We start from the raw sequence: 11,776 nt of genomic DNA on the forward strand, positions 1-11,776 counted from the left end.
TTGTTTACAATATCGAGCTTGTAAATGCACAATACTGTGTAACCATCAGAAGATCCACTTAGCACCTGCTATGAAGCAGGCTCTGCGGGTGGGGGGAGGGAGTGGAGGCTGCCCTGGAGAGTGGGGGATGGGGCAGACAGTGGGCCTGTCCAGGCTGCCGCTGTGCTTCATGGGCACTTAGTGTGTGCTCATGAGTCAGCCACTATTGCCAAGCAGTTTTCAAACCGTAGCTCACTGAATCCTTATACAGCCGTGTGAAGGAGGTGGGGGAGTCTTCCCAATTTACATCTGGGGCAACTGAGGCATGGGAGGGCAGATGGAGCCCACCTTAGGCCAAGCCACTGGGCTCCAGAAGCTTCTCCCTTGAGCACCACTCTGCAGTCCTCTGTGAAACTGGGCTGCCAAAGTACTGTATTTCCTCTCCCTCAGTGCACTTCCTTCCCTGATGCCTTATAAAGCAGTAGTTAGTAAGTTTGGTTTATCTACCAATTTGACGGTGCCAGAAATTTTAGCAGCTCCCTACTTCATTTGCTTTTTCCAGCAGTTGGCTTCACAGGTGCAGGGATCTGTGGACTCTCGGTGGGCACAGGGAGTCTGCCTGGGGAGGAGAAGTTAGTGGCCCTGCCTCCTGCCTCCGCCCAGCCACGATAGTGTCAGCCGCACACCCCGGGCACACTCGGGCAGCTCAGCACAGTGCAGTTTGCCTGGCTGCCATAGCTGTGGTCGCTGAGCTGGACACATCTGGGCTGAGCCCGCAAGTCCTTTCACGCCTTCAGGGGGATTGAAACAGGCCATTGGCTGTCCAGGAGCCTTGGTGTTAATCTCGTGTGCTTACCTCAAGGTCAGTCTACGGAATGGGGATTGTCGTTTTCAGAAGGAAAGCAAGTAGGTTGTTTGGCTTTATGTTCCCAAGAATTCTCTGTCCCATTTGTGTTCATTGCTCCTGTGGCCGCTGTTGTTCTTCATAGCAGTTTTGCAGTTTGGAGGTCAGGAAGGGCTGTGGGATAAATGCTAGGAAGTGGGTAAATAACAGAGCAGGAACAGAAGAAGGGCAGTGGAGCTTTAACCCTGTGTGAGCGAGGCAGTTCAGACAGCTCAGGTCACTCAGAAGATGGACGTGCTGCCCTCTGTACAGGTGTATTGGGAGCTTCACTGTCTGATAACTGCCACTCCAGCGGAAGTCAGGTGTGCTCGGGTGCACTGCCCAGCAGGGATTTCTCATATGACGAGGAGGAACTGTAGGTGATTGCAGAGCGAGGGGCAGAGAGGCCCAGGAGAGCAGACCAGTCTGAGCCCCGCTGCACAGGCCTGGAGGTTGGGCCAGTGGGACTGTCCCCTGTTGCTTGCACTCTGGGCGGCTCACAAGAGTATTGTGGTATAAGATGCTGTGGTAGTTCAAGCCGAAGAAGTGAGGATGAGGCTGTCACAGCACGGGCGGCTGGTCCTGCCATGTTTTCCACATGGTCACCCCAGTGCCACAGCCTTCACACAGGGGAGTGTCCGTGACACGCTGATATTCAGAGCCAGCCTTCAGAATTACAACTACGGCATGACTCAGACAAAATAAATATACAGGTTGGAAGGTAGAGGATGTCACCACGTTCATTCCTTTTTATCATCCAGGTCTTACACAACACGTGTATTAATTTTATAATTAGACTTTTTCTATTAAAAAAATTAAATAAGGTCCATGGGCAAAGAGAAAATAAAATTAAGCCAGTAGTACAGCTGGTAAAGTAAAAGTGTGGCAGAAGTATCCAAATCAGGGGGAAGTAGGGCCCGTTAAGGAGTTCTCGGCTCCACAGCCCGTCTGTGCTCAGAAGGGGCCTGCCTTTCCTGACTGTGGAAGACTCACCAGCGATTAGAGACTGTGTGCGTGGCACGTGAATATCAGACTAGCAGGACAGTCCTTCATCTGGGGCCCCGTTTTAGCAGGACGTCCTAGTAGTCAGCACTGGTTTTATCTATTTCTAGGAAGACATCATACTGGTTTTATCTATTGTCTGTGAGGCATTTATTGAATTAGTGTTTGGTGCAAATGTAATTACTCAGTGAAGAATAAAATAAAACATTATTTAAAATAAGTTTTCCATATGACCATGGCTCGGAAAGACAAACAGCCATCGCTGTCCAGAGTGGCAGGTGCTTCGATTCCCACCCCTGCTTCTCTTCTTACTCTGAAGGTGTCTCTTCCTCGAGGTCCCCAGAAAGCTCTGGAGACCATTTGGGCATGTTTCTAGAAGCCGTTGGTGTGTTAGATGAAATCGGTGCATAATGATACCAAGTTAGCTTGTGATTTAATTTGTTGCTGGTATTGGGTGGGTGACACTGTTCCTTTCAATTCTGCAGCCTCCACTGTCCCCATGTTAGCCAGGCTGAGGGTCCCATGTACAAAGAAGTGCCTCTTGGCTGGGCACCATAGCTCATGCCTATAATCCTAGCACTCGGGGAGGCTGAAACAGGAGGATCCCTTAAGCTCAGGAGTTCAAGACCAGCCTGAGCAAGAGCAAGACTCCATCTCTACTAAAAATAGAAAAACTAATTGGGTGTTGTGGTGAGCACCTATAGTCCCAGCTACTCGGGAGGCTGAGGCAGGAGGATCGCTCGAGCCAAGAGTTTGAGTTTGCTGTGAGCTAAGCTCTAGCCTGGGTAAGAGAATAAGATTCTGTCTCAAAAAAAAAAAAAGTACCTGTTTAGACACTCACCCACAACTGACCAAGGAGGCAGAGGGTAAGATATGTTTTGTGTGCTCTGAACAAGAAACACATTCAACAGCGTCAATGTAATTTGCTTCTCTAGTGATGATTGCTAAAAAGGTAGCAGTGAGAGCTTGCTTTCTAGGAAGGGTTAATATCTTTTCTAAAAAGGGTTTCTGACAGATGGACATTTTCAGTTTGCTGTTTTATTTGTAAACAAAGTCAGAAATCTGAGTGAGAACAGCCATCACTAGCCTCTAGCGTGGTCAGCGCCAGCTGCTCAGGCAGGCCCCCCCAGTGCACTGCGGTGGCATCACCTCGCCTGACCCTGATGCTTCCGTTACCCTGCTCATCTCCTGCTCCAGCAGTGAGAGAAGGTGGCATAATCAGAGATGGTGGGAGTGAGTGGTAAGTGGAGAGAAGAAAGGAAAGACTGGGTGGGGACAGCTCCTGCTTCCTCAGACCAGGCCCTGTGCCTGGCCAGCCCTTTGCCATAGAAGCCCACACTCCCCAGCTGTGCCCAGAATGTGGGAGTGAGAGATGCCAAACAGAATGGGTAATGGGTCATCAGGGTTTGCAAGATTAACATCTTGACCCAGCTCACAGTGGAAAATCACACCCTTGTTGCAAACCTCAGGATGTGGACTGGGGTTGCCCAGCCGCCCCACTCAGCACCTCCAGCCCAATACTAAACCTGGTGCTGCGGAAGTGACTCACGGCCGCAGAGCTAGCAGGTGCACCAGCTCTGAAGCGTCTTGGTAGTGCTGAGAAAAGCAGACCCTCGCGGTAATAAAAGCTCCTTGAGTTCTACCTTCTTTGCCTCCTTTTCTTGGTACTGTATAATATCTTAGTCTGTAGTCTGAGTGGAAAAGGACAGTGTATTTTTGAGATTTTAAGTTCCCAAAAGACACTGTCCTCCCCCCTCCGAGACAGTGGTTATGAGGGTGGCTTTGGAGTCAGGCTGATTCTGACCCCGGGCGGTGTGATGCTGCCTCGTCTTTGCAGCCTCAGCCCCCTTGTCTGCAAATGGGGCATGTCATTGCCACCTGGGCTGCCAGGAGACTCCGCACCAGGCCTGGTACATGGTAAGTATTTAATAACTCTTGAAGTGCCATGGAGCAGCTCCAGGAAACCTCTTTTCCCTTTGAAAAGTCTCTCTTCTGAAAGGTTCTCCACCCCACCCCACCCCCGAGGCTCAGTAAGGATGGGAAGGTCTTAGGGCTTTTGGAGAAGCCTGAGGCTCTCAGGCAGACCTGCTCCACCTCTGAGAGGGCTCTCGGTCCAGGACTCAGTGCTGGCTTCTCAGCAGCCTGTGTACCAGATGCCTCATAAACAAAACCAGTTCCCCAAACCTATCTCACGCCAACCTCCAGCCCATGACAGCCCGCCAAAGGTGGCGGTTACCCATTAGAACACCTGCTTCACCCCCTCCTCAGATAACTGCACAGGACTCAGAACAGGAACTCGGGTCTCTTTAAATATGAATAGGTTACAAATTGCTCTTTTAAATACAGTTTGAGATCAAGCAGTATGGGATATAAATGGAGTCAGACAGCTGGGATATTCATTCAAGGCTGTAATTTTCTCTTTGGGCAAAACACAACCAGGTTTTCTATTTTGAATAACACATGGGGCAGCGCCTGTGGCTCAGTGAGTAGGGCGCCAGCCCCATATACCGAGGGTGACGCGTTCAGACCCAGCCCCTGCCAAACTGCAACGAAAAAATAGCCGGGTGTTGTGGCAGGTGCCTATAGTCCCAGCTACTCAGGAGGCTGAGGCAAGAAAATCACCTAAGCCCAGGAGTTGGAGGTTGCTGTGAGCTGTGACGCCATAGCACTCTACCGAGGGCAATAAAGTGAGACTCTGTCTCAAAAAAAAGGAGGAGGAGGGAGGGAAGAGGAGGAGGGACAGTTGCCTTTCAGGACCTTATCTGGAAGATCACATCATCAGCATTGCCATGTCACCTCCACCTGATTTTTGTTGTTAAAGTAGAGTCACTAAGTCTGGCCCACATGCAAGGGTTGGGATGAAGTGCCACAGCCCCTGTTGGAGAATGTGGGAGGTGCTTTAACCTCCACACCTAGTCCCTCAGCTCAGGCCTATCACACTGCAGGACACCAAGCCCCTTCCTGCGCTCAGAAAGAGAGCCACTCCCCTATTCCAGTCCCACCCTGGGGTCTGAGTGCCACTTGCCCCCGGAAGGTGCAGGCCTGGGCACTTGGCTAGCTGGTGCGAGGCTGGCACTCCAAGAAGCATCACCCTGCAACTGTCTACAGCAGTGGTTCTCAACCTTCCTAATGCTGTGACCCTTTAATACAGTTCCTCATGTTGTGGTGACCCCCACCCATTTTCGTTGCTACTTTACCACAACATGAGGAACTATATTAAAGGGTCACAGCATTAGGAAGGTTGAGAACCACTGGTCTATAGGCAGATCCCAGCACAGCTTACAGCTCTCACCCTCTGCCAAGGCAGCCCTCCCACTGCCCCCTGGAAGCTGTTGGAAGTTTCAAAAACCCACCTAACAGTTAACAGCCACTGCAGTTCCCAAATCACATCTAGCTAACCTTGCACTATTCATTACAAGGAAAAGGTGAAGAGAAACCCCAGCAAAAACCTGGAATTTTTTTTTTAATTTCTTGTTGCTTCTCCTTTTATTTGTAATCAGTCTTTATTCAGCATTTTTGTTGTAAATTTTTTTTTTTTTTTTTGGTTTTTGGCCGGGGCCGGGGCCGGGTTTGAACCCGCCACCTCCGGCATATGGGACCGGCGCCCTACTCCTTGAGCCACAGGCGCCACCCTTTATTTTTTCTTTTTTTTGGTAGAGACAGAGTGTCACTTTATGGCCCTTGGTAGAGTGCCGTGGCCTCACACAGCTCACAGCAACCTCCAACTCCTGGGCTTAAGCGATTCTCTTGCCTCAGCCTCCCGAGAAGCTGGGACTACAGGCGCCCACCACAACGCCCTGTATTCAGCATTTTTAAAGTTTACAAGACATTTCAATTATGCTCTCATTGGAGTTCTGCAGTTTAACCTAGGCACATGAAAATAGGAAACTGAGGAAATAAAAATCTGGAGAAGATAGCCTAAGGTCAGCCTGAACTTGAACCTGCATCTTCTGGTGCCACACACCTCTGTTCTGTGCCACTTTGTACACAGAAGGCGCACAGGAGTCTGACAGTGCTCCTCCACAGGTTTATCTCTGTGAGTTAAACAGAATCCTGTCTGTGCTTAAAAACCACCACTTGCCACGTCTGCAAAATGTGGCTCTTGGTGGCTGCTGCATTCCTGAGCGCTGTCTGCACTGATGGTGCAAGGCCACCCAGCTCCACAGAGCCCTCGGCCCACCTGGAGCCAGCTGAGGACACGGCCTGTGATGCACAGGAGGCCTCTACAGCTTTGGACACACTTGCAGTGCGGATGCCCCATTGCTCAGGCCAGGTCCAGGCATGGCTTACTGCTTCTAACACCCCTGAAACTATAATCACTTCTGCTGCTCTTGAAAGACAGAAGGTCAGGGTCACCAGGCCTGCTTTGCCCTCCCTGTTCCTGCCTGTGGGATCCTCAAGCTTCCACCACTGAGGCCTTGACCACAGAAGCCACCTGGCACCCTGTCCCCTGCAGCTCTCTGTGCCCCTGAGCAGGTGGGCACTGCTCCCACTGTGACACTGCCAACGGAGCAGTGAGGAAGACGCCCAGGTGCTCCAACCAGGAACACAGACACCATCCTGCATCTTCCCTTCCCTGCCAGCTTCTTGCCCCATCCTGGCCACAGCCAAGTCCTGGACATGGACCCCAGAGCTCTGTCCTCCCCTTCTCAGCTGCCTTCAGCAGGGAGGGACAGGCACAGTGACTCAAAGCACAGACATGCCTGAAGTGAGGCTGGCTCCCCGTGCCCCAGTCTCCCCATCTATGTGACACTGCGACAGCAGGACCTCCACCTAGGGTTGTTACAGGAACAAAGTACATTTGTGGAGCACTTGGACAGTGCCCTGCACACGAGAGCTGCTGTGTGGTGTCAATGTGGTCACAGTGGACACCTGGGGCACCTGACTGGGCACACCTGTGGGCGAGCCCCTCGCTGGATGCAGCACCTGCACCAGAGCATTAGAAGCCATTAATCTGTTCACGGGATTTTGTTTTAAAAACATATTACATCCCTGGTCATCTAGTGGTTATAAAAAAAAAAAAAAACCCACAGATTTCTTATCTTTTCCATTCTTTTAAATTGCAGAATTAACATAGAATCACCCATTCCCAGCACTGTGGTGCACGTCTCTGAGCCTGGTGGCCTTTCATCATGCTCCAGGAGGCCAGTGGTGACACTGGCTTTGGGCAGGGATGCGCCCCTCCAGTACCTCCTTTCTTACCTGGCACTGGACACCTGCAATCTCCACTGTCCCCTGGGAGCGTGTCAGTCAGCAGGGCTGCTGGCTGCAGGGGAAGAAGAGAACTGGCACCATGAAATGACAGTTGCAGACATGTCCTCACAGCTGTGAGCCTGCTCCACCCAGCAGGCCTGGCACGTTGAACAGCACATTCACCTGGGTCAGAACATCCTTTAATTTAAAGTAGGTGGAGCTGCCAGGCACAGTGGCTCACGCCTGTAATCCCAGCACTCTGGGAGGCTGAGGCAGGTGGATTGCCTGAGCCAGAATGAGACCCCATGTCTAAAAATAGCCAGGCATTGTGGCGGGTGCCTGTAGTCCCAACTACTCAGGAGGCTGAGGCAAGAGAATCGCTTAAGTCCAAGAGTTTAAGGTTGCTGTGAGCTGTGACACTACAGCACTCTACCAAGGGTGACAAAGTGAGACTCTGTCTCAAAAATAAATAAATAAAGTAGGTGGCGCTGAAGGAAGCAAGTTAGTCTTGGGGCTTCGTATCAGATAAAATAGAAATAGCAGAAGACACCCGTAGCTCAGTGGGTAGGGCGCTGGCCACATATACTGAGGCTGTCGAGTTTGAACCCAGCCCGGGGCAGCTAAAACAACAATGACAACTGTAACAAAAAATAGCCAGGCATTGTGGTGGGCACCTGTAGTCCCAGCTACTTAGGAGGCTGAGGCAAGAGAATCACTTGAGCCCACAAGTTTGAGGTTGCTGTGATCTGTGACGCCACAGCACTCTACCAAGGGTGACAACTTGAGACTCTGTCTTAAAAAGAAAAAGAAAAAAAAAATAAATAGAAATAGCAGCCATCTGTGCACCTCCAGCCCCTGTGACATCGTCTGCCTTACAGCTTAAACCGTGCTTCTAGGCATACTTTCCAGAGCATCTTCCAGAACGATCTGGGGCTGGTGCGTTGTGTCTTTATTCTTCTGGGAAATGCACACAAGACTGCTAATTAGTGTCTGATTTAGACTTGGGCTCTGGTCCTTTGTCCAGGACAGAAGGAAGCAATGAGGAAATTACAAGCATACCACATTTGCAAACTAAACACTTTCAGACTTTTCTTGCAATATCTGCATTTCCTAAATAATTCAAGCTTTGACTTGAGAGTGTGTCTGTCACTCTCCTTTACAGAAATAACCTTTTGTCAATCAGCGCACGGTTGCTGTATAAAGCCAGACGACCGTGTCTAGACAGGCAGCAGTGAGAGCTGTGAACTGGGAGTTGCCACCCCTGCTCAGAGCATTCGCGGGTGCTCTCTGGGTTACATTGGACCTGTTAATTGACATCATTATACAATACTCCCTAAAAATAGAAAATACGCCCTGAGGAGCAGAAAGGCGTGGCCAGTGCGTCTGCAATGTCCCCTTCCCTGCTGTCGTGCCCTCAGAGCTGAAGCACTTTGGTGACCCAGATCCTGCTGCCTCCCCGCCAGCCCGCTGGAGTACTGTTTGGGGTCTCCATCCCTTATCCATGTAGCCCCAGCTGTGTAGACGCACACCAGGAGACAAGCAGGACTCCTGAGAAGACACACCAGAGAAACCACCGGGAGCAGGTGGTACCTCCCCCATGTGCACAGCATTGTTGTCTCACCGGCCCCACTGGGGTGGGAAAGTCCTCTCTTCCCCTGCTGCCCCTCTGCAGTGCCCCGCTCCTCCTGCCCCACTGCCAGGACAGCTGGTGGGGCCTTCGGGCTGAGACTACCACGGCCCACAGTGTGTGCCCTCCCAGCCAGGCCACATCCGTGGCATTCTCTTGCCCTCCAGCAGCATGTGGAAGTCACCCACAGTGTGTAGATAACTGTCATGCCTTCAGCATGTGGAGGTGATCTTCGATATTGGGGTGTAAAGGGTAGGCCGAGCCTCACCCTCAGCCATCTAACACTCAGCCGTCTGCACTCAGCCACAGCAATTCAGGTCGTCTCAAGCCCAGGTGAACACCTCCGACAGGTGCAGGGTTTGATCAGACACACCAAGCCTGCAAGTGCAACCCAGGGCCAGCTGCAGTGTGCAGGGTTCAGGGCAGGGTGACGTCTGGTGAGTGGGACCCGAGGCCACCTGCAGTGTGCAGGGCTCAGGGCAGGGTGGTGTCTGGTGAGTGGGACCCGAGGCCACCTGCAGTGTGCAGGGCTTAGGGCAGGGTGGTGTCTGGTGAGTGGGACCCGAGGCCACCTGCAGTGTGCAGGGCTCAGGGCAGGGTGGCTCCTCACGAGTGGGACCTGGGGCAGCTACAATGTGCAGGGCTCAGGGCAGGGTGGCTCCTGGCGAGTGGGACCTGGGGCCACCTGCAGTGTGCAGGGCTCAGGGCAGGGTGGCTCCTGGTGAGTGGGACCCAGGGCCACCTGCAGTGTGCAGGGCTCTGGGCAGGGTGGCATCTGGCAAGTGGGACCTGGGGCAGCTGCAGTGTGCAGGGCTCAGGCAGGGTGGCATCTGGCGAGTGGGACCCGGGGCCAGCTGCTGCGTAGGGCTCAGGGCAGGGTGGTGCCTGGCGAGTGGGACCTGGGGCCACCTGCAATGTGCAGGCTCGGGGCAGGGTGGCTCCTGGTGAGTGGGACCCAGGGCTACCTGCAGTGTGCAGGGCTCAGGGCAGGGTGGCTCCTGGTCTGGTTCGTATGCAGGGCTTTCCTATTGTTTCATCCCTGTTCAGCCCATGCCTGAGGGAATTTAGATTCCTGGTAACACCAACTCTTTCTTGCCAGTTTCTGTTTTTATGATTATTCATCAGAAGACAGACTCACTGAAAAATGTCATCTGACCTGGTTTAAACCAGCTAGATTTTCTTCAAGGTCACAATTTTGGTCCCCAGGTGTGTCCTCTGAAGCATTAAGGTGGCCTGAGATAGATGGCCATTAAGCGGAAAAACCCTTTCCTGTTCACAGCAAGTTATTCTTCCGTCAGTGAGGGCGCCCGCAGGTGAGGAGAGGCCCCTCCAGGGCCCCGCTTTGCATAGACCAGGGCTGGGCAGGCGCATGACCCCAGCGGCTTTGTTACCATCGGGGCCATCAGGGAAGTGGTGATTGGCAAGATGACCCCCTGGGTGAAGGATCTTTCCCCAGAAGCTCACAGCCTGTGGTCAGTAATACAGAACTGCAGTACAGCCTCTTTCATTTAACATTTCTTTATTTTTTCTCCTTTGACTCTTTTCTCCTCATACTACTCTCAGAAAAAATAAATTCTCTACCCAAATTCAGCAGCTTTTACTTTATAGAAAACCAAAACACAGAAGAAGTAATGAAAAGTTACTAACCAAACAATAAAAACTACAGAAGTAACAGTTGCACCTAATTTATTTGACACCTGAAAAGGCCCCAGCGCCTTGCTTTGCCTTGGAGGAATAAGGCTGATGTTTTCACAAAAGTGAATTATCGTTCTCATGTGTGACATACTCAATGCTTTTCTAAAAAGAAAAAAACGTGCTTACATACAACGTCTGAGATGCTTTGTGAGCGTCATAAACCCCAATTCCACCCTCACCTGAGGGCAGAGTCCCCAGCCACTGACCGACACCCTGTATGACAGTGACCAGCAATGTGTAATAAGTGAAATTTGCTGTACCAAGAGTATTCCATGACAAAATCTAAGTGCAAAGGTGTCTTCATGGTTTATCATTTGAAATGATTGCAGATCCTGAGCCACTTGGAGCACGGCTTGGCTGAGGACGGCAGCGTCAGCAGCATGACCCCGGAGAACAGGCAAGGTGAGCCGTTCAGGGGCAGCCAGCTAGAGGGGTCAGCAGAGGGCCCCCTGCAGGCTTTGTTCTTCCCCTCCTCAGCACACTCAGCATTCACTCACTTTCTCTGTTCTGGGTAAACCAGTCCCTGTGGTTGGTGCTGTTGAGAACAATGAACAGTCTCAGGCCTGAGCCTGTTGTCTGAAGAAGATGCACCTTCATGTAATCACACCAACCCCGGGCAGTATCCTGCGCCAGAAGGGTCTGGGTGGGCACAGAGGAAGGAGACTAGCCAGTGGCAGGACCCTGGGGAGGCGTCCTGTGTGGTATGTGGAGCCTGGGGCTGGGGGCTTAAGGGGCTGTTGCGGGGGGATCTGGAGAGGAAAATAGGTGCTGTGAGCAGAGCCTAGGATCCAGAACAAGGAAGCTGGGCTCTTTTGCCCAGGGACGAGGAACTGACAGGAACAGCTCTGCACTATGGCAAGATTGTTTTAACTGCAGCAAGTGTGGTACAGGTGCACACAGTACAGATGTGTGCTGTGCATCTGTGCGGTACAGGTGCACACAGTGCAGGTGTGTACACTGTATGTGTGTGATGCAGGTGTGTACAGAGCAGGTGTGGGCCATGCAGGTTTGTGCAATGTAGGTGTGATGTGCAGGTGTGTATGCTGCATAATGTGTGCAGTGCAGGTGTACACAGTACATATGTGTGTGGTGCAGGTGTGAGGTGCAAGTGTGCACAGTGCAGGTATACACAGTGTGTAATGTGTGTGGCGTAGGTATGGCACAGGTCTGCATGGTGCAGATATGCACAGTGTGTATTATGTGCAGTGCAGGTGTATGTGGTGCTGGTATACACAGTGCAGGTATGTATGGAGCAGGTGTACACAGTGTTGTATAATGTGTGTAGTGCAAGTGTGCATGGTAGAGATGTGTATGGAGCAGGTGTGTACAGTGCAGATGTGTTCCGTACAGGTGTACACAGTGTATTGTGTGCAATGCAGATGTGCAGGTGTGCATGG

General features: G+C 51.8%; 1 protein-coding gene across 3 annotated transcripts in view; it reads left to right on the top strand.

Moving 5' to 3' along the window:
- Positions 1-11,776, top strand: part of TRAPPC12 (trafficking protein particle complex subunit 12) — a 108,464-nt gene that overhangs the window by 67,903 nt on the left and 28,785 nt on the right. For all 3 annotated transcript variants that reach the window (XM_053587106.1, XM_053587108.1, XM_053587107.1), the window contains exon 7: positions 10,709-10,781. In XM_053587106.1, coding sequence (XP_053443081.1) covers positions 10,709-10,781 — 73 coding nt within the window. The remainder of the gene's footprint in view (positions 1-10,708; positions 10,782-11,776) is intronic.

The sequence above is a fragment of the Nycticebus coucang genome, chromosome 4 (assembly GCF_027406575.1).
Source record: "Nycticebus coucang isolate mNycCou1 chromosome 4, mNycCou1.pri, whole genome shotgun sequence".
Taxonomy (NCBI): Eukaryota; Metazoa; Chordata; class Mammalia; order Primates; family Lorisidae; genus Nycticebus; species Nycticebus coucang.